This window comes from Cyanidioschyzon merolae, chromosome 6 (assembly GCF_000091205.1).
Source record: "Cyanidioschyzon merolae strain 10D DNA, chromosome 6, complete genome".
Lineage (NCBI taxonomy): Eukaryota > Rhodophyta > Bangiophyceae > Cyanidiales > Cyanidiaceae > Cyanidioschyzon > Cyanidioschyzon merolae.
In genome coordinates, this window is record NC_010132.1 from 64429 (window position 1) to 86312 (window position 21884).

The 21884-nt window shown below is 55.9% G+C and overlaps 4 protein-coding genes and 2 non-coding genes across 6 annotated transcripts, besides 3 other annotated features; 3 read left to right on the plus strand and 3 right to left on the minus strand.

Moving 5' to 3' along the window:
• Positions 1 to 1076: part of a sequence feature (pseudo-gene of triacylglycerol lipase) that runs on past the window's edge.
• Positions 572 to 2383: a sequence feature (possible transcribed region).
• On the minus strand, positions 2216 to 3965 carry CYME_CMF029T. The gene has a single exon (XR_002461258.1). It is a non-coding gene; the product is annotated as a hypothetical transcript (transcript).
• A 114-nt stretch (positions 3966 to 4079) lies between these two features.
• Positions 4080 to 6374, plus strand: CYME_CMF030C (hypothetical protein; the record flags this gene model as incomplete). The annotated part of the gene is made up of 1 exon (XM_005535647.1): positions 4080 to 6374. One exon carries the CDS (start codon positions 4080 to 4082, stop codon positions 6372 to 6374), a length of 2295 nt encoding a protein of 764 aa, XP_005535704.1.
• Positions 6375 to 7865: 1491 nt separating this feature from the next.
• CYME_CMF031C (hypothetical protein) lies at positions 7866 to 10217 on the minus strand (the record flags this gene model as incomplete). The annotated part of the gene is made up of 1 exon (XM_005535648.1): positions 7866 to 10217. One exon carries the CDS (start codon positions 10215 to 10217, stop codon positions 7866 to 7868), a length of 2352 nt encoding a protein of 783 aa, XP_005535705.1.
• Positions 9458 to 9979: a sequence feature (possible transcribed region).
• A 2805-nt stretch (positions 10218 to 13022) lies between the features above and the next one.
• On the plus strand, positions 13023 to 16088 carry CYME_CMF032C (hypothetical protein; the record flags this gene model as incomplete). Its single annotated transcript, XM_005535649.1, has 1 exon — positions 13023 to 16088. The coding sequence occupies one exon, from the start codon at positions 13023 to 13025 to the stop codon at positions 16086 to 16088; it is 3066 nt and encodes a 1021-aa protein (XP_005535706.1).
• A 1345-nt stretch (positions 16089 to 17433) lies between these two features.
• On the minus strand, positions 17434 to 19680 carry CYME_CMF033C (nucleolar RNA helicase II/Gu; the record flags this gene model as incomplete). The annotated part of the gene is made up of 1 exon (XM_005535650.1): positions 17434 to 19680. One exon carries the CDS (start codon positions 19678 to 19680, stop codon positions 17434 to 17436), a length of 2247 nt encoding a protein of 748 aa, XP_005535707.1.
• Positions 19681 to 20120: 440 nt separating this feature from the next.
• CYME_CMF034T lies at positions 20121 to 21020 on the plus strand. The gene has a single exon (XR_002461259.1). It is a non-coding gene; the product is annotated as a hypothetical transcript (transcript).
• Positions 21021 to 21884: the final 864 nt, after the last annotated feature.

A 21884-nucleotide genomic window follows, 5' to 3' on the forward strand; every position in this document is an offset into this window, starting at 1 on the left:
ACCGCAACGGTACGCCATCGAGGGACGCGTTCGCGCTTGGTAATGGTACCAGGCCCACTGCGATGGTATCGTTTGCAATCACGAATATATAGGATATCGCAGTAAAGACACGGTAGAAACGAGCACCCATTTGTTTGTGATGACAACAGGTATACGGCAGCTGCTGGAGCACTCGGAAGGTGCGGTAGAGCTCCATGGCAATCCAGCCATCGAGGAAAATGCGCATGGTAACCACGAGCGCAAACGTAAGCGAGTAGGCCACTTGTTGTTGGTGTCCACGCATAGCAAACTGAACCAACATGCCCGGCCAGGTGAGTCCTAACGTCGTTCGAGACCAGCCGCAAATGGCTGTCTCCACGGCGGCGATGATCAAACAGAGACCAAATACCACGCGGTTTCGTTCTAGAAACGTGTGGCGATCCTTCATATCACGATAGAGTCGTAGAATAGCCATGGCGTGTCCATAAAAACCAAATATCCAGAACCATTGCCAGACCAGGTCGGAGACATAGAGAATGGCGATCGTGGTGCCGCTCGCTTCTCCGATATCGTTCGTGCAATTTTGCCTATCATATTCATCGTAAAGAAAATAAATAGACCTTGTAGGAAGCAGCTGCGCATTTCGAAGGTGCGACGGATTCATCCATACCGATAGAGACGCAAAAAGTAGACGATCGTGAAAGTAAGCTGGAGCACGCAAAAGCAGTACACGACGACGCGGTCAACGAGGTTGCGTGCCGGGAGTGCCGCTTCGAAACGGCGTGCAAACAGACTCATTGCTAGCGTGTAGGTGACGGAGAGCACGATTGCACTGCATAAGTTGAGAATTTGCCAAGTTACCTGCTTCGAGGATAGCGTCTCAAGGAGGAACTTGGCTTCCTTTGGATCGCTTCGATCTGTGGTGGAGCAAAGAAACCCGACAAACGACTGCGGTGACGTGCACTGCTTCGACGTGTGCGCGTGCCTCGTTCCTGTCCATTGATGAGTTCGCTGCTGCCTCTTAGCGTGCTGTCTCCAAATGTCTCCGACTCGAACGAGGAGACGGAGGTACCACGATCAGCCATGAGGGCAGCGTGCAAGCAGAATTAGAGTTGCATATTGTTCGGTACCCGTGCACTGCAGTGCAGAGTATACGGACCACGAAGCATGAATATGGCAAAGAAGGTTCGTTTTTATGTATGGAGCGGTGCGTATGCGCATACGCTCACACACGTTCACAAGCCCCAAGTCGGCTAGCTGAGGATTCCTGCACTGCACTGTACTGCACTGCCGTTCTTGGTCGTTCGAATTCTGTCCATCCAGAAACGCATCCCATGCGGACGCTCGAGACGCTCTCTGCTCACCAGCGCGACTCCATGAGGCTCCATTCCTGCTATGCATATTCGTATGCTATGTTGATGTGTATAGCAGAAGGTCGAGATGTAGAAGCAATGTGCTGTATAGATCGTAGACGAATAGAATGTTAGATATATATTCTTTACTGAACAGTGCAAGGTGGACTGCATTCCTCGTTCAGGTACGGTTCACCACAGTATTCAGATGGACGAGGAACACTGAAATAAAGAAGCAAGTACATGCGATCCGCACCGAAACCAGATATACTCATAGCGTGCTTGCGTTCACTGGTAGAAAAACGACCCGTTGATTACTTTAGGGAAGGGGAAAGCGACGATGATACCCATCACCTCTATCTGTTTTTCTCGCCAGCTAATTCGTGTGATCCTGAATGCACTGGCATACAGTCGCGATAAAGTCCTGGTTCATGCACAGCCGTCTTGTATCGAATTCGCAACGACAGCGTTCCCGGAACGTCCCGATCGGCACGAGGCACAGAGACGTAGCTCTGTCTTTTTCAGACGATGCGACTTTCTTTGGCCGAAATGGTCGGGGCGTACATGGGTAGTCGCGGGGATGGAGCCAGCTGTATGTATGATCGAACTTGATGAGAGCGAGGACATCATCAACTGTTTGAGCTGCAGTGGATTCATTTGGCGGCCGCAGTTTCGCTCAGAGGGAAGGCTCGTAGAACAGCACACACTGTACCGAATCATGGAAGAAATTTCCCCTGACGTCTGACGACGTCGTCCGGTTGTACGGCTTGGTATTTCACCATTCCCCTTGCGTTCGAATGTTTGCTGATTCGATCGGGGAATAGAGCTGCTTTTCATTCCTCGATATAATCCGTGGTTGAGCCCCGTAGAAAGTGTTTTCTCTATTGTGAGACGTTTTTAATGCTCAACGGGGCGAGTCGCTGAAGCGTTCAGCACACATTGGTACCTGGCCACATTGCGTCCCTCGTCTGCAAGCCCTTTTTGCTCCGCTTAGCTCCTCATCTAACGGCATAAAGAAGCGCGCCATTTGAAGAAATAAGAAATCCAAGGGATGAGCTGCGGTGTACACTTCAGAACATCGAGATAGAGAGAAGGCAGCGGAGCGCTTCGCGCGATAGAAAAGTACGGAGAGCTGGCAGAGCAGCCAATGGTACTGAGTACTCGTGTTCTGGCAATCCTTGCATGGATGAGTTCAACAAGCGGCAATATATGCGAGGAGTTCGTGAAACGAGACTCCAACGTCACCTTCAGTATCTGACGATATGTAGTGCTGAAGAAGAGAACCGAGGAGCTGACGCGATACAGGTTTATGGGGCAGTCTCTCAGACTTGAAGTGCACAAGGAGAATCTGAGAACACGATACGAGTCTGCCGATCAAACAAGACTTGGAGGCGTCCTCGGATGGGTATTCATGCACCCCACATGATCGAGGAACTTTTTCGCTCCACTGATTATATAAGCACGACTGCAGTCTATGGGAGAAGTATCTTCATGCTTTGTCGTTCGAATCATCTGCTGAGATCGTGCGAGTGAGCGGAGCTTCCATGGGAAGACGCGCGATACTACAGAGACCCCGGTGAAACGTCTAACGCTCTCCCATACGTCAGCGCATGCAACGTCTGTGTACGCCCGAGCGGTGTCTAAAGGTCAACGCTCCACGCTCCGAAACGCTTCGCTTCGTCTGCAAAGCCTCATGGGATGACGGAAGCTCCCTGATCATGGAACGGAGGCCTGGCTCTCCTGTTTTCTTCCAGTATCCTGGATCGAGTCGTGAACCCGACTCGTTATTGCGCTAAGCACTCGTGGATACACCGTGCCAAAGCTGCCGCCAAGTTGGTTCATGTATACTCAGGGAAACAAGTCGATCATGTTCAGTTATAAAGAATGTCCCGTTTTCGCATGACGATCTCGTATCCTCGACTTGGAAAAGCACACGGAGCAAGTGCGCTGTGCTGATGGCTCAAGGCAGCGCTGCAAGCTCGTGTTCCGCACCTTTTGTACAGCGCGACGCGCTTTCATTTTAAAGAACGTGAGCGGGGCTCCTGATTTGTCCACAGTCTCACCTACAATCATCACCGCTTATCTGCCGCTTCAGGATCTGGAACGATCGACCTGCGCTCATCCTGCACGAGCAATTGTTTGCATCGTCTCCTAGACGTGAAACGGTGTCGCGGGAGCGTGTTACCGCCTGACGCCTTTCGTTCCCAGAAAACAAATCCGCGACTCCTGGACTTGCTCCCGAGAGGCTGTCAAAAGTTAATGATCGACGCTCTGGACTCACTGAAGCCGCTCAGCGGGTGGTCAAAGCGTCAGCCGCACAAAGCGCTCCCAAGGCTATGGTGCCTCAAACAGCATCATTCCCTAGGTACGTGTTCGAGAGAGCCAGACTTGAACGCGAGTTCTACGTTATCCTAAGAAGACGCTGTGGTGTGTCACAGACTTCAACGGCGGCGGCAACTAGCAGGGCGCAGCGATATATGGTAGGTCCCTCAGCGTTTGAGTGAAACTCACTCATCCTGACATTGTCAGACAAGTGCTCACCACTGGTGGCCAACGCTCACGTAAAGCACCGCTCTCTTCTGTACACTGCTGAAAGTTAGCGTCCCAGACGCAACAAACAGCCGCGCTACCAACGAGAACGCTACTGAGGCCGTCGTGCCCCAGGCGCGACACACCCCGCGTACACGAGTACAACAGAGCAATGAGCCAGTGTCGCTCGCTGCTGCTTCGTTCCTGAATCTGCCTCGAATGTGGCTGCAAGTTCGCGGTTTCCGAGAGGCTTCCTTCCGTCTGGGATATTCTCACAGCGCAAGCAGCTCCACTCTGTGGCCACCAGCCGATTACCCCACGCTGAGGATCGCCTGGGACCTAGAGGCTTGGCTCCAGCAAGCGCTGGTTGCGGAGCCGCTGACGCCAGCGCTCGCTCTTCGCCCAGCAGACCGAGCTGCCTGGCAAGTCATCGACGACTGTGCTTTACTGAACGCTTACGGTTGGCTGTCACCGAGCTTCATAGAACGCGCGATCGCTGACCTGGAACGCTGGCTCTCAGCACTCGGGCGCGAAGTGCAAGAACCTCCGGGTACAGGACGTGGCCCGCACTTGCAGGTTGTACTCCTTGCACCGTCGTCTCACTATATTCACTGGGGAGCACAACTACAGCACTTTCGAAAACAGGAGCATCAACAACGTCAAGCACTGGAAAAGGCATGGAACCTGCTAAAGATCGGAACCTCCACAGGAGACCAGGCAGCGCTGCGAGCAGGCAAGCGACGTATGGCCGCTATCCAGCGCCTGGTCTATCCGCGCTCGGTTTGGTGGCAGTTACAGCAGGCCCTGTTGCAGCATGATTGGAAAGGGGCCCGACTTGACTTTTTGGACCCGGCCATAGACCTGGATGTGCCCGAGGTACCAACATGGCTGGTCGCTGCAGACCTCTACGCTGCAGGTCTGGTGGATGGGGTCTACGCTCCGCACCGAGAAGCGCTCGTTCTCGCCAATGCCCCTTGGGCGCTGCTTTTACTCCGAAACCGCCAAAAACTTCTCGAAAACGATCGATTTGTATCGTTGATCGACATTATAGCAGGCTGGCCCCTGGACTTTGGACGCTATGGTGCTTTAGCCTGTGCCATCAGTGGACTGGATCCTTTCTGTCGACCACATTGGAGCATGGCAAGGAGTGGTGCGTCGTCCATGTCCTTTGAGGAGGCCATGGCACGAGCTCAGTCCATGTTGCTGAGCCAACCTGATAACGATTCCACCGCACAGGCAAACGAGCATGTTGAAGATGAGCGTACCGCGCTGAAGTGTGTCACTTTCGTGATATCGGGGTCAGCGTCCATGTGGTCTCATACAGCACCCATGTCAGGCGAGCATCCCCGACGGCATGCTTTCGCTTTGGAAAGCGCTGCTCTGGAGTCGTCACCAGTGCCTGGCGAGAAAACCGTCAGCGCGAACGTGCCAGGCACCGTCACCGCCGAGTCGTACGCGACGCTGACTCCAGGTCAAGCGCCGGACGTTGCACCCGAGGCATCCAGAGATGCAGCCGATACTTTTCCCACTCCAACGGCGGTGACGTCTTTCGGCGAGACATTGACCGGGACGCGTCTGAACGAGTCAACCCCGACTCGAGCTGGGTGCGAGCGCTGGACGGCGGACCCCGTTGTCACGCCAACAAGTGCCGGAGACGCATCCAACCAGGGCAAGCAACAGGCGACATCAAACAAACTGGGCGCAAGCTCACCCGTGACTACTCGGTCGTCCGTGGCAGAGACATCCCGCACGGACCCCGAACAGGAGGCACTGCGGTGGCATCAGCATATATGGCTCCCAGTGATCGATACACCCTATCTCCGTCGCCTTTCTGAGCAGATACTCGGCTGGCGCAGGGCCAACGACACCCAAGGCAGCCTTAGTCTGTGGTTTCAACATCGTCGTTACACTTGGCAAGCGAGTCAGGGGCGTAGTTTGCGAGCAACGCTGTCGCAGTTGCCCCACTGGTTGCAGCGAGTTCTTGTCCGTGCTCGGTTGACGGATAAGGTGCCACTTATCCAAGGACTGGAGAAACTCGTCCTCCCAAAAGCTGAGTCGAGCTCGGAAGTATCGACAGCGGTGCTGTTGTGGCCATGGGCGCTCTTATTGCTGTCACTTGCACTGGGCTGGTTTGCCACCGATGCGGATCACTGGCATGATCGAGTGGTTTGGTGGGTATCCCCAGATAGCGTTCTCGGGGGCGAAACGAACGCTTCGGCCTGGACCAATTACTTGGTGAAGAACTGGCCCCCGTTTCTCGCGGAGCAGATTGCAGCGAGTGAGATCATGAACTTGATCCTGGGTGTTGAGCTACCCGGTCTGCATCTGGCATCCTGCCTGACCTTGGAAGTATACGCTCAACTTCGAGTCGCGTTCACAGAAAGCTACCGCAGTATTCGCTGCTATCTGGACGAAGGCACGTGGCGAGCATTGGAGGCACTGCTGTCAGAAACGCTGAAGCCTGTGCAGAAACAAGCGCCTACTTCGGAGCATCACGCACAGCATGCGTTGTAAACCCGCCTGGTTTCTTTGGATTCAAAAATGCAACGTCAGCGGCTCGACGAGTCCCGAGTAACACGTCGATGAGGTTTCCATGCTCTGAAACCCCCGCCTGGTTTCTTTGGATTCAAAAATGCAACGTCAGCGGCTCGACGAGTCCCGAGTAACACGTCGATGAGGTTTCCATCCCGCAGAGACAACCGGTGCCAGCGTCCGGGTAGAGTCGAAGCGCAGAGGGCGAACAACTATCCGGTGCGAAACGGAGCTGCACTGCTGCCAGAACCAAAAGTATCGAGAGCGTCACTCGCGGAACACTGCTTCGGTAACCGTAGACAGGGTACGACTTTCTCCAGAGGAACAGGTGTCTAGTTTCGTTGCCGATAGTTTTTTCTCTATTTCGGGTGTGTCCAGGTCAATTTATGGATAGATTGGGAGAGGAAAATATCGGAGTAGTGTGCGGCTCTGGTACAGCATGCACGAGCGTCACATGATGATCGACAAGGTTGCAGTCAGCGACGTTCGCATACTGCAGAGGCACGGCGTTTTCGGTGCTCATGTCAGCGTCGTGCCCAGATGCGTATCCAGACGCACCTGTGCTTTTTCTTATAAGCGACATTGCTCCGCTTGTCGACCAAGTGCTCGCATGCCGGAGAGCGACGCTCGCACCCGGTAAGCGTCTCTTCGGATGTGTTATCAGGCGGAAACAGCGCGCAACGGCTTCACTGAAACCTGCGAGAATTCCTGTCCCAGTACCACTGTGTGCCATGGGGGAAATAATGAATATTCTTGCTGTGCAGCGTGGGAACGCATCTTCGCCGCAAATGCTGCCCGCGTTACTCCTCAGATGCATACCCCGGCGGGAGAGCGCGCGTTATGTGCGCTTTGTGTCGCTCGACGAGCGTTCAGCATTCCCAGAACGACACCTACATCAGCAGTGAACAGTCAACAGAGCTGCACTGCCGCTAGTAAGCGCCGGAGTACCCGCGGATGCAGAACGAGAACTTGCAGCATCGGCAATGAACAGGCAACCGCGCTACAGTGTCGTTTGGGCTTGCACCAAGAACTTCGGATGCAGAATCGGAGCGCACTGCAGCGTCAATGGATACTTTCCCAAAGCAGCAGTGCCGTGTATGTGTACGCTGCAGAGTCCGCGACAGCAGTGCACTGCTCGTGACGTGCACGTGACTACCCCAGAGGAGCTTTCAGCGCTTTCATATGTTGCTAGCGAACCTGCGATACGCTTTGCAGTGCCGCCGAACCTTACTGCATCTCGCTGAGCGGATCACAGCACCCAGATACGCTGGTAAACTGCGTCCTCAAATGATACTAGCTATCGGATACGGTAGCCGGCAACCGCTGAAAGCAGTTGTTGCTGCTCGTCGAGACATCGTGGATGCTCTGGTGGCCCGAGCGCGCCCCCGTCACCCCACAAAACCATAATGATGTCTCTGTGGTGAAACGTGTGCCCCAAAACGATAACATATCCTAGGTATATGCACGAGGCATTCAAAACGCGAACGAACTATACACGGTCTGAACGAATACGGTATTTGTAAACAGACCATGTGGTGCCAGGGCTTGCAGCACCTCCTGGACATCGACGGTGCTCAACATCTGGGCAGCAGTTGCTCCAGCAGCAGCAAAGGCAGCGCTTCTGTTCAGGTTCGCCGCAGAGCGCGCAACACCTATCGTGAAAAACAGGTCGTACTTGGCCGGTGGTGCACTGTCTGGAGAGGCACGGTACAACGAGCACTCGCTTCGACCTGGCACAAGCGACAGCTGTGCCGTTCCGAACCTGGAAGTGTTCAGCGCCTTGCTGATAGAAAATTCTAAAACCACCAGAGTTGCACTCTGAAGCAGCGATTGGAAGGATGTATGAGCGCAGAATGCTGTCTGGTTCACCACGGTTCCGGGAGCGGCCTCGACTCGCCAGTGCACATCATACGCACCGGCATACGACAACGCTGTCTGCAGCGGGAGCGGTGGCGGCATGACCGGTGCCAGCTCGCCGGTGCGGTCGTAAAGACGGACCACAACGACCGGGTCCAGCGAGAGACTCGTGCCGAGCGCTACCTGCATCGAAACAGCAATCAGAACACCGGTGGTATTGGCACTGTCAAGGAGTGTGGCACGCACGCTCCCCAGAGCGGACATGTCGAGGCCCAGGATCGCTGCGCTCAGGAGGTAGCGTTCCGTGGTCTCGTTGAGGTGGCAGTGCATCGGTGCTACGGCACTGTTGCTGTAGTTATAGGCCTGCAAAACGTTCTGGAGCGCACTCGCGAGCGCCTTTCGAACCTTGCCGCAGGATGGTAACAAAGCGTTCGGAAGTCCTGATGTCGAAGGCAACGGTTCGGGTACCAACGGCACGTAGACGTTCTTCCCTTTTTCGAGGCTCGAAGCACCTGCTTCCTGGTTTCCGGACACCGCTCCTCTCGATGGGGCACTACTTGGCACCAAGTGCATCCACGCAGGTACGTCTGCATCCGGCACGTTCAGGAGCGACGTCGAGAACGCATCCATACGGCCAATGGAGATGCGTTCCGTGGGTGATCCCAGGTGAGCACGCTCCTGGTCGACGGCTGGTGTGTCCAGTGAAGCGACGCGCCCGGCATTTACCCCCGGAGCGTCGTCCTGAAACGCTGCAATCGCCTCCGTCACGATGACCGCATTGCTACTGCAGGCCGTTGTGCAGTAACTTGGAAGCGGCGACGGAAGCGTGTCGTTGCTCATCAGCAGCTCGAGCACCGCGAGTGTATTCGCGCCTATCTCATAGTTCTGTTCACCGGGGACGGCATAGGGTGTAACCAGGGAACTGCAGCGCTGGGTCTGGAATCCCGCCGCGACGCAGTCCCACAGCCAGGTCGTCGGCGAAAACTGGTACGTGTTTGTCCCCGCACTGTACGGATTGGGGCTGAAGAGCATGAACGGATTTCCAGCCCGGTCCCGAATAAGGACATTGTTCAGGGTTGTCAGCGCCTGATAGAGACCGCCGCCGCCGAACGGTCGGCACGATTCAATCAAACTGCAGCCTGCAGCATCGGTGAGCAATGAATCAAAGCGTCCAGGAATGGAAAATGCCGGGTACCCGTAGTGTGTGTCGTACGAAAGGCCGTAGTGCGCGGTTTTGGTCTGAGGGTTCGCGGTGATCGTCCCGCTGAACCCGAGTCCTGCCGCAATCTGCCGCATCACCGTCGTTGCCAAGTCGATTGCGTGCGGCTCCGACAGCGGATCAATGGTGGTGTACGGATCAAAGTGCCATGGCGCTGCGCTGTTCAAGTCGATCTGCATATCGAAGGGCGTTCCTGCGACGACCTGCGGGCCCGCGATCGCTCCTGCCAAGGCAGTGTTATACCAAGTCCGGTTCAGGAGGCCGTTGGTGCCATTCCCAAACACCAAGTAGGCGAACGTTGAGCCCAGATCGCTATTCGTTGCAGATGATACCGCCGCCAGCGCGGCATAGCGGGTGACGACTCGAACAGGAGCGCTGGAACGAAACACGTTTGCCCACTGTAGTGCCGCGAACGCGAACGCCTCCTTTGCCCGCACGTCGTAAGGCTCCACAAAAGTAATATTAAAAGTAGACTGCGAGCCGTGCACGAGCACCGAAGGCGAACCCGGTACGACGCGAAGCGTGTTCGATGTCGAAGATGTCGCTGGGAAGCTGGTCAGCAGCTTCCCAGCCGCGACAGCAGACACACTGCCCAGTACGAGGAGTGCCACGAGCCACCAGCGTGCCCACGCGAGTACGGTGTTCCGTGGACCGCGCCACGAGTGTTTTCGCCGTACCCAACGGGATTGAGGAAGAGAGCGTCCAGTTGTACATTGTTCTACTTGGCACTTTGTAGCTAGTCTCTGCATCAATACCGCTACGTTCCAGAGTGAACACAACTACAGCGCCCTGTTTGGCGGGAGGCGAGTTTCTCTGGACCTCTGCAGTGGAGCGAACCCGCAGGAGCCTTACGGCGTCTGGGGTAGGAAAGCCTTGACCTCGATCGGTGCTGATTGCAGATGCTGGTCGGAAACAAGCCTGTCCAAATTGAAAAAAGAACAGTGCAGATCGATCGACGGCGTCGAGGCCGACGGTTGTAGGAGAAACGTATCTTGGATCGTTTCCCAGCCGAATAGCATACAAAAGTGCTCTGTAGTTTTCGGACTTTTGTTACTTTTCCGGAGTTTCATCCAGGCTTGATAATTGAAATGCAGTTTCAAGGGCTTAAGGGTTCGTAGGTTGCTTTGGGATTCTCGGTCGTCTATTCGGAGTGGCTCGTTCTACACGACGTCGCTGCAACGAGTTCAAAGCAAGAAAGCAAGATGATCTCCGACGTTCTGGAACAGGGGTTCGTAAAATAACCGAAATCTCTATACAAATCATATGCAAAAGTTATTCCAAGTTTCCGACTCGCTGTTTCAACGCAAGTCGTGTGCGCAGGGACACGCTGGCCGCTGAATTGCCGGGCAGAGAATCTCCACGTGGTCCTTTGAAGACTTGTTTTCCAAAACTCCTCCCTATTGTTCACTGAACTTGTCAAGATAAAAAATCGGTTCGTTTCGAAACACAATTTCTCTACGCCTCTTGGCTATCAGCGAAACGGCTTTCCACAGGCGCATCAAACATGTCGTGGGATATGCTTCCAGAGCCTGTCGTCTATTCTGTGTGCATGGAGAAGCATCTTGGACTCGGTGTTGAGTCATCGCAGTGATCGCTTACAGCAGAGATTGCGTCACCGCTTCGCATGAAGAAAACGTAGATGGACCGAAAATTCTCGACGTGATCTCTAGCCTGGATTTTCCTTTCGGTACTTGTTTTCTCGCCAACAACATCGCATCCAACAAAGCCCTGATCAAACGGGAAAACCTGAGCCTGTGCATACAGCGGACAGGCTGATCGCAGAGGAGATCGTCCAGAAGAGGTCCGTGCGCCAAGGGCACGGCATCGGGCGTGGAAACGCTGGAGGGCATCGAGGACAGCCTTCTCCGTCCGCCAAGCGCATGGACGATGCGATGAAGCAAATGCTTACGCAACACCGAACGAATACCCGAGGAGGAAGAGAAAATATTGGTATACGTTTGGGAGCACGTGAAGATGGCCAAGTGTGCCCTTTCCAAAGGCACACCGAGGCTGTATACAAACGAGATGAAAATCGCCAGCGAGGCGTACATCGCAACTTCCGCTTGTGCTGGGAAGGCGTCGACAACAGTTGGAAGCCGCGAAATCGGGACTTGAACGCTACCATAAACACGCTTCGAGTGCTGATCATGGGTCTACGGGGAACGCAGAGACTGGCGCATTGCAGTCGGCTACGAAAGAGAAAGAGTGGGAAAGCATGCTCAGACAAAATCGCAAAGGCTGGTATCGTCGTTGACATCGGGCGCCGAGCCAAATTCGGGTGCCTATACCCATTTTAGGAAACCTGTTCCATGTTGTTCTGGAATGAGCATAGGCCTGCGACGGGAGCTATGGCCCTCGAGCTGCTTCGAGAAAATCTACGCACAAGTTGTCGAGTCTCTACCCTGATCAGTGATGGAATATTCACTTCGGCAGGAGCCTGCCATGGTACCAGCACCCTTTTCGAGACATCAGCGAATCTCCGTTGCCCGAAATATTCGCGAGGGCATGCCGCATCGGGCTGCCGCACTCCGCCTCGATCATGCCGGTCACTGCGAGAAGCGTTCATATTGGATACCTAGGATACATGCGCCCTGCAATGCGCTTTGACGATCATCACTGACACCGCATTCACAGAGACTCTATGACACGTTGATCGCAAGCAGCGCGATCATAAAGTGTGTCAGTTTGCCGGTAGCTCGACAGTCGTGTTCGACAGACGCTGGCGAACGCGCTGTCGCGTGTACCACCAGTTCCACGCTGCCTCAGCGTTGAACAGACCAGGTGTGTCGCAGACATGAACCATTGTGCTCGCTCAAACAGACCGCAACCTGCTGGGCCGAAATCCAAACAAAGATTCGACCGCGTGAATGATACCGACGTCACAGGATGCATCCGGAAACTGTTCTGGATACGTGTAGCGTTCCCCGGGCAACGACATTTCAGCAGAATTCGTGACAGTACACGCACGCTCGCTCGCACGCACGCACGCATCGAGCACTACACGCTTTGAGAAAATCCTGAACATACCTGGATAAACCAGATGCTTTTTGCGACGCCTCCTCCCAGCGCGCAGCGATATCGTGTGCACCCCACAGACACCGCCGCGTCTCTTCTGGTGACCAGCAATGCTCCCAGCTCCACGGTACCCGAGGTAGATGCGTCCAGCACCGGGTACGACCCGAGCCCAGTACGCTGCTCCAGCGGAACCAGCGCCTCCGATCACCCACAGCGCTGGTACCGACGCGCTGGATTCGCGGGCACGCGACGCTGCGCACCGAACCGAAATGCCCTACTGCGTACCGCGCGATGAACGAACGCGAATCTGGGCCCCGCGACACGATTGAATTCGGGATTCCAGCTGGTACTCGCGACGCACCAGGTATGCTAGGAACACTAACGAACGAAAAGCGAAGCTAGACTTTCGGTTTGCTAACTCGGATTTCTTGTTGATTGAAACGGATTGAAAGCGGCTTTTAGTGTCTTGCTCATCGCGGAACGGGGGTCATCTCGAACGAGCGTGGTAGGGTTCGTGTCTCTCCCCTGTTTTGCCGCGAATGCGCGTCTCTCGCGGCCCAGCCGCCTACCACAGTCCGGCGAGCACGAACGCTTCACCACTTCGTTATGGGTCGGTTCAGGGGAGTTTGGGGCACCAGGGTTCACTGTTTATGGAGCGTTCGCGGTCCGCTGCGGTGGTGGTGGCACCAACCGGCATGGTATACTGTCCGCGTGCGCCACGCTGGATCATGAAGGCGGTGCGCGCTATCGGTGTTGCGGGCTGGGGCGGCAGCGGCGGCGGTCGCTCCTGGACGCTGAGTGGGGCGCGGGGTCCCCTCGAGACTGCGCAAGAGTCTGGTGAGGAGCAGTTGAGCGAAGAGAACCCAGAGGGCTCTGAGCGACCAGCCGAGAGAGACAACGGCGCTGGCAGCGCTGGTAGCCTCACAGCACACGACGTTGTGGTCAGTATGGGCGGCGGGAGTCTCGGCGCGACCGTTTTGGGTAATGAGTCTTTCATCTGGACCCTGAGCGGATGGAGACAGTCGGTACGAGAGGCTCAGGAGCGAGAGGATGCGAGGCAACTACGTTCCGCTTTCGACCGAGAGGAAATGGTCAGTGGTTACGAAACTCCGGCTACTGGCACGTCGTTGCTGTCGACTTCCATCGAGCGGCGCGGGGGTGCTGCGCTCGGCTCGGCGTTGAGCTTGACGACTCGCTCACCGTGGGCGATCATTGGCGCGCTAGCGTCCTGGCTTGAGGATCGCTTCTTTCCTCTGTTTGGAGCCGAGGAAGCAGAGAATATCATGGCTGCCGCAGAAGGCGAAATGCCACGCGCGGCCCGCACTGTCGCCAGCTCGGCAAGCAGTATCACAGGTAGCATGATCGACGAGGAAACCGCCGCTAACCGACGCCTCCAAGCCGCACTGCTTCGTCAGAGCGGGTCTACCAGAGACAGACGGGTCGATGCCTTGCAGTACGTTCTAGATCAAATGATTGACCCGTTTTGCCGCGCTGTACTGGCGAGCTTCGCCGCCGCAGCGACAGATTCAGCTGCGTCAATTCTGGGACCGCTTCTGTTCCTCTACGGGCACGCCTACCATATGCAACGAGGGGAGATGCAACTAGGGAGCGAAGGAGATCAGGTTTTAATGGAGGAGGACTTGGCAAACATGCCGCGGGCAATCATGGCGCTACGAACGCTAACTGAATTGTACAGTGAACTGTTCTCTACGTCAAATGCGGGTTTCGGTAGATCAAGGGGCAACAGCTCAAGTACGCTGAATCAAGCAGGGACACCACAGCATGCTGCCTTGATCAGCACCAATGCGTCGTCGGCGAATATTGCCGTTGTGCCGTCAAGCAGAAGCAGATTGGGACGAACGTTATCAACGCAATCGGGGAACAAGGCGTCAGCCCAAGGATCGCTCTCCGATGCTGGGGAGGTTTTGGATGCATTTGCCACGCGGGCGGAACTGCTGGCTGGGACCACAGAAGCCATGGATCCACCGCTGGCGTCGTCCTTGACAACGGAACCAGCGGTTGGGAGGGCGAGATCGCCAGCGGACGCTGCGGCTGCGATTGCGTCCAGCAGCGCAACCCTACCGCTGACGGGCGCATACGGTCGGGAAAGTGAGCCGGCTGATTCTGCTGCAACGTCGAGTGACACCGATGCGGCACTGTCGGAAGCGGTCAAGTCGCTGCGCCATGCGCCCGCCACGGAGACGGAACGCCCGGAGCTCCGTGCAGCCGCTGGCGCTAGTGCTGCTGCTGCTGCTGTCGGTGCTCCAGACGTTGCTACGATGCCGCAGGCGGCGGCGGCGGCTGCGGCGGCGGTGTCTCAATGCGCTTTTTCGGAGAACGATCGAACAGCGCTGCTCGAGGCGGCACTGGCCCGCATTGAAGCGCTGGAGCGAGAGGTGGACTTTTTGAACCGCGAGCTTGCAGCATTCCGTGATGACTGCGTATCGAGCAATCGCGACCTGCACAATTGCGTCGACGCTTGGACGGCAATCGTGCTCTCAGAGACGCGCAGTGTTGCGGCAACAGAGCGTGCAACCATTCGAGCACTCGCACGACGACTGCGTAAGCTAGAGCGCCAAATTTTCTCGGAGAACGTTGCAGCAACTGCTGCTACATCGCCGGAACACTCGAATCGAGGTGAATCTAGAAGGGCAACCCGAGCTAGCAGTGAGCGAGCAGAGGTGCAGGCGGAAGGCTACGGGACAGCCTCACGGTCAGCGGCGCAGCCGTGGCCAGCAACCGCGACAGCCACGGAGGCTACAGAGACATTAGAATTCGTGGCGGGAAAGCAGGGGCCGCCCACAGCGTCGCCTTCAGCTCAGGATTCGCGGCTCTTGTACAGTGAGATCTCCAGCGATGACCCTACGGAAGCGCCAAGTCGAGCGATGCAACCGGGTAGTGGCGCGGCGCGTGGCGCACCGACTGTTACGGTCCGCTCTCCGTCGGCGGGGCCCGTAGCCGCTTTGTCATATCTCCTCAGTGAACACGGGAGTTTCGGCAGCGACGAAGACCCTCTTCTTACGGCTTTCCAGCGCGCAGTCGGTCTCGGTAACGCCTTGGGCAGCGGCGATGACACCGGTGAGTCCGCCTCGTCGACACCACGGGGCGGCACACCGCGATCCGGCGGCCTGCATGGCCCTGGTGCCGGCTCACTGCAAGCACCTGCGCAACAAAGCACATATCCAAGCGTACGCGGTGCCCAGAGAGCAATCATCGGCAGCCTGCCCCGCTCGACGAGTGGCTCGAATATGGTCCGTATTTCATCGCCGATGCTTTCGGATCCCATGTCCGGCTCCGGTGCGCTATCGAGCTCGCTACCAGTGACGAGTTCACTGCGAACCCGGGTGGCACCTACGGTGAGCATTGCGACCGGCGGGCTGCCCGAAAACCCGCACACTTCGCGTCGCATCCTCCGTGACGGTAAATGGGTCCACGAGGAGGCAGCGTCTAGTCCGGGCGCTGCCTGGGGTAGGGCATCGGCTTCGCGAGCAAGTCGCCGAGAACGAGAGGCCGTCCTTCGACGCCAGATAGAGAGTATGCAAGTGGCACTGGAAGAAGAGCGGCAACGAAGGCAGATCCTCGAAGAGCGGCTCCTCCGTCAGTAGCATGCGGTACGGTGATCATGCGTGCATACGAATATCCTAGTTCAATTTTGTCTGCATTTATGTAGCCTTGCACCAATGCCCCGAATACGTAGCATGCGGTACGGTGATCATGCGTGCATACGAATATCCTAGTTCAAGTTCGTCTGCATTTATGTAGCCTTGCACCAATGCCCCGAATACACAGCATGCGGTACGGTGATCATGCGTGCATACGAATATCCTAGTTCAATTTTGTCTGCATTTATGTAGCCTTGCACCAATGCCCCGAATACACAGCATGCGGTACGGTGATCATGCGTGCATACGAATATCCTAGTTCAATTTTGTCTGCATTTCTAAAGCCTTGCACCAATGCCCCGAATACGTAGCATGCGGTACGGTGATCATGCGTGCATACAAATATCCTAGTTCAATTTTGTCTGCATTTATGTAGCCTTGCACCAATGCCCCAAATACACAGCATGCGGTACGGTGATCATGCGTGCATACGAATATCCTAGTTCAATTTTGTCTGCATTTATGTAGCCTTGCACCAATGCCCCGAGGGCATGCGAACGTTCATATTGTGATGGTTTGCGCGCTCTCTCTACCCGAACGAGAACATCGCGAGCACATCACGACACGATCATAGAATCGTGGCACCTGTGCCCTAGTCGTCATGGAGCGGCATCGTTGCGGGTATTCATCGGGAGAACGCGCCAGTGTTCCGCTACATGGAGTTGCTCGTGCCAGCATCACGCGTCGCACTGTGGATTCAGTGTGTTCATCGGCGTGTCGCAAGCGAAGACTAGAGCGCAGGCTCAGACCTAAAGCCGGCGATTGTGCCCATGCGCGCCTCGTTGGTACCGTGTGCGCGTGCCATGCGCTCGCTCACTGTGCACCGCGAGCCTGCAACAGGCTCGGCATTTCACAACGTTCCTCGTCAGAGTCGCGCGGTCGTGTCCAGCGCTTCGGCCCCGCGGGGAAATCCTCGACGAGGCCGCGAACATGTGCTTTCCCGGATCATGCGCAACGGATCAATGCACAGGTTTCCCAGCGAAAGTGTCGCGTGCTCTGATGGAGCGTTGGTCGGTGTGTATGCGTACGCGTATGCACACGTATGTGTGTGCGTATGTGGACACGGGTGACGCCGTTGAACAAGAGCCACAAGGATGCAGCGTCGCCCAGCGTGCACGTTTAGGCATGCTGAGGCGAACAGGTACTGTATGCATGTCCCGCGAACAGAGCGAGAACGAAACACCCTGCACCTTATGCGCCCTCTCACCCAAAACATTTACAATCACCCAACACTACCAGTTTAACTTGGATAAAGGGATCGAGTATTGAACGTGCTGCTGGTCCTCGTCTACTGCACGTCACGGGTGTAGGAGATGGAGCGTCGCCGCTGCGGTCGACCGCCTCGCACTCGTGACGAGCGCTCGCGCCGCCCGGTACGACCACCGGGCCCATCACGCGTGCGTCCGTTCAGAGACTGACGATCAGAGTCGTCGTCAAGCGAGCGGCCGCGTCTACGCTCCAAGTGCCCGGAGCTGAAGCGATAATCATCAACACGCAGTTCTGGAAGCGCGGCACACACCTCAATGGTAAAGTCTGGGTAGCGGGTGCGTCGATCACCAGTACCTCCACCGGCAGCAGCGCCTGTTGACGCATGTGATGCCGTTGTTCCGTTCTCTGCGTCCGACGAGGTGGCGTCTGTGGTTGATTGCGGTTCCATGCACCGCAGAATCTCATCGGCAGCCTCGACGGAGACATCGAAAACTGCCTGACGAGGGTCGCGACACAGGCGCACTTTGCCAATATCATCGGTGAAGAGTTTTCCGGACTGGCTCAGACGCCGAACGATGCCGAGCACATCACGAGGCGTTACTCCCGCCCGGTTCATTGTCAGGAGCAGGGTACGCAGGCCAGCCTCACCTGTCAACAGGGAGCGGTGCTCGATATGCGTCCGTCCAGAAATGACGGCTAGTGCTGCAGCCAAAGCTCGACGCGCATCGCCCTCGAACTGGGCTGCAGCGAGCTCATCGGCGGCCCGTTGGAAATAGGGCACAACGCGATTGGTGCTGGCTTCACCGACTGCACGAGCGGCATTCTGTGCAGCGACATCCAGCACCCGTTCCAGCGTTGGTGGCCCCGCTTGCTCGAATCGAATCGAAGCACCTCGTTCAAGGGCACGCAAAAGGCCGCGCTCAGAGTCACTGTACATGATCACTGCTGTGCCACTGCGTCCCGCCCGGCCAGTGCGACCCGCACGATGAATGTAGGTGTCGACGTCGCGCGGCGGGCGCATCTGCACAATTACGTCTACTTCATGGATATCTAATCCGCGGGCGGCAACATCCGTGGCCACCAGGATAGAGAAACGACCGTCACGAAACTGTTGCAATGTGAGCTCGCGTTGCCGTTGACTCACATCGCCATGTAAGACCTGTGCTACACTGCTACGAAAGATGGACGCGGTCATGGCAATCTCGTCGGCTTCACGCTTTGTATCCGTAAACACGATGCACCGCTGATTTCCCGTCTCTGCGTGGGCAAACACGATATCCTCCAGCATTGCGAATCGGGCAAAATCCGCATCCGGTACGCGAACTGCCACATGGCGAACATTCTTTGCGGCCCTGGTCTCTGTTCTGCCGACAACGTCGTGAACCACCGGCGCTCGTTGATGCTGCGCGGCAATCTTCTGCACCCATGGTGGAATCGTCGCGGAGAAAAGCACCGTTTGCCGCTCCTCCTTCGGCGGCATCTTTTGAAAGATGCGCTCCACGTCCTCAGCGAAACCGAGCGACAGCATTTCATCCGCTTCGTCGAGGACAGCGATCCGTATATTACTCAGGTTCAATGTTCCCCGATCCAAATGATCGAGAATGCGACCAGGTGTGCCAACCAGAACGTCAAAGCCGCGACGCAGCGCTTCCTCCTGTTGTGTGTACGATGCGCCGCCATAGAAACAGTCCACCGCTAAGCCGTGCGGTTGCCCAATCAAACGCAACTGCTCTGTTACCTGTTTTGCCAACTCACGAGTGGGTGTCAAGACCAGTGCACAAGGCGAGCGACCCGGAGCACCGCGTCGGCTACCGTTCGAAACCCGCGCCTCCACCATACGCTCAACAAGCGGCACGCCAAACGCAAACGTCTTTCCCGTGCCCGTATGCGAACGACCTATGACGTCACGACCGCTGCGCATGTCGTTGAATGTTATCGCCTGAATCTCCGTCAGTTCCGTGATTCCTTTCTTACGCAACGCTGCTGCAGTGGCCTCGGATAGCGGGAAGCGCTCAAGGCTCCAGTCCCGGTGCTTGCTCTCGGAGGTGGCGTTCTCCGCTTCGATGACGACGCCGTCCTGTTTGGTCGACTCTAACTCTTCCGATGGCAGGGATAATTGCATTTTTAGAGAGCACTGGTGCCGACGGGAGGCGCCCCCGAACCGGCACGCAACCGGAGTGAGTTTGCCGCGCGGTACGAAACCGCTAGTGGTGCTGAACCAGGACGGCCGGCCGCAAAGGCGGGTCACCGGATCGCCCCAGCAGCTCGCCCGAGAAAACAGACACGTGGACTGTATTCCCGAAATGACATTGGATATAAAGGTCATACTTGATTTTTCAACCGCTCTTACGGAGCGTACGATACGAAGTGACGGTGCTCGATAGCCTGCAGCACACGAGCGACGTTAACGTTCGAGAGCGCAGCGGCTTCATCGCCGCCGTCGTCGACGCCGTCGTCAACGTCGTCGCCAGTTTGCGCTGCTGCATCCGGCGTGTTCGCTCCATAAGATTATCGTCCAGCGCCCGTGTCATTCGACGGTGGAGCGCTCGGGGCGGGCTGGTGGCGGCTCGCCCTTGAGCAGGTACAGAAATGGGTAAAAAGTTATCTGCTTGTCCCTGGCGATCTCCTTGCAGGAATCTCTTTTGTACTACCATGTACGTAAATATACAGTTTAGTTCAGTGCCGGTCCGTGGCGACGCGCATGCAGCGCCTGGGGCGGCACCCGCGCGCGCCTATCGAAGCGCGGGGCACCATTGATTGTTCAGCAGGTGCCCGACTCAAGTCCTTCCTGCTATCTTCATGCGGAGCTAGTGCATTTCTAGTTCGCTGTAACGCAGCGTATTCGTGCGTGGATTCGGGCGAGAATTTGAATAACGCTCTCCTGGCCACTTATTTTTTATTCGATACCTGGAGCGTTTCAGCAGAGTGCCCACACTGCATGCGGTGCAGTACCCTCGAAGGTTCGCTCGATACGAAGCCGCTGGATGCTCCAGAAACACAACACTTTTTCCGGATGCTGGGCGAGACCTTCAATTCTTGGTGCGCAAAGTGCTTGCGCGATTATGGCTCGTAGACTCATGCCATGGTAAGTCGCTTACTGTTCAATGCCTTGCCATCTGAGGTCCGGTCAGCTTCGCGTGAGGAATCTTTTGCATGCGGCGCTGTTTGGCGGTCTTCTTCTTTACCATTTTGAATCGTGGGACTGTGCTCGTGATTCGTATATGTCGTCCTGAACGCGTCAATGAGCATCGTACAGAATCAAGTCCTGCACTTGTTGTACGCTTTCGTCGAAGGACCAGGAGCGCAGGGGCCTTTGCTTGCTCGTCACCGCATCCATCGCGAGCACGCCTACGGGCCGATGCGCGTCTTCCCGTTTCGTCCTGTGCACGATCATAGAAGCAGCGCGGGCGTCCAAGGTCGGTGAAGGTAGAGAGCGACCTGTCCGAGTATGGTATCAAGAGGCGGACGAATCATCTATAGATCGATGAATGTGAAAATGGCGTTTCGTGTCCATAAAGATTTATAGGACTGTGTTGAACAAGCGCTAATAGGCTGGCATGAAGAGCAGCTGAACGCCAATCTAAGCTGCATACTCCTCGACCGATTGGAGTGATGGAAACCGACATTGCCCGAGACCCGGACAGGAGAATGTTCGCAAGATAAACATGAAACGCTCTTCGACGAAGGATGACGTGTTCGTCGATGTCATCCGTATGATGATTTGGAGGCGAACAGACGATTGCATCGAGGCTAGGGTTCATGTTGTCGTCATGGGAGCATGACCCTTCTTTACGAACAGCGGTTTGAACCCCCATCCCTGCTTACCCATATACTGGTCTAAAGATTCTCCCTAATAACGTCTCATCGAATGGATCAAACACCCTTCGCTTCTGTAAAAAGCGTTCGCGTTTCGGTACCTACTCGATCATGTCTACTCCAACGCGCGCAAGCGTCCCAATGAAGCGTACGTTTCCCCTTGTCTGTGCGGGTCCGTCCGTGCCCGTTCGTATCCAAGGCACGGAAACTTGACATCCTCTGGCTTTTTTGGTGATATTTTTTGCAGAACGTTTGGAGTGGAATGTATTGACAAGGAGACGATCGTGTTGGTATGGCAGAATATGTTCTGTTTTGAGTACACGACGTTCAGAATGAGAACGATGAGAAGGGTGCTTTATCAAACCCGCTAACCGAAGAATGGCGAACGTCTACAATAATGGCCGTCTTCCGCAGGCAACGAGTGACACGACCAAGTCTCTTCGCGACGTTTCTCCGATCTTCTGGAACCATTCATATAGTTGAATACTCCCAGAAACACGAATGAACATGGGAAGTGGCGTGCCGGTACAGGTGTACCAACATGCACTGTTCTGAATGTCAAGCTTCTCGACCACTGACACCTCCGATGCATACGTTCTGATAGGGCATCGGTGGCCGTCAGTGTTCGTCGCCCATATTCTCGAAATCCACTGCCAAGCACCAGAACAACAACATCGCCAACAGGACGTTTCTCGATACCAAGTATTGTCAAGC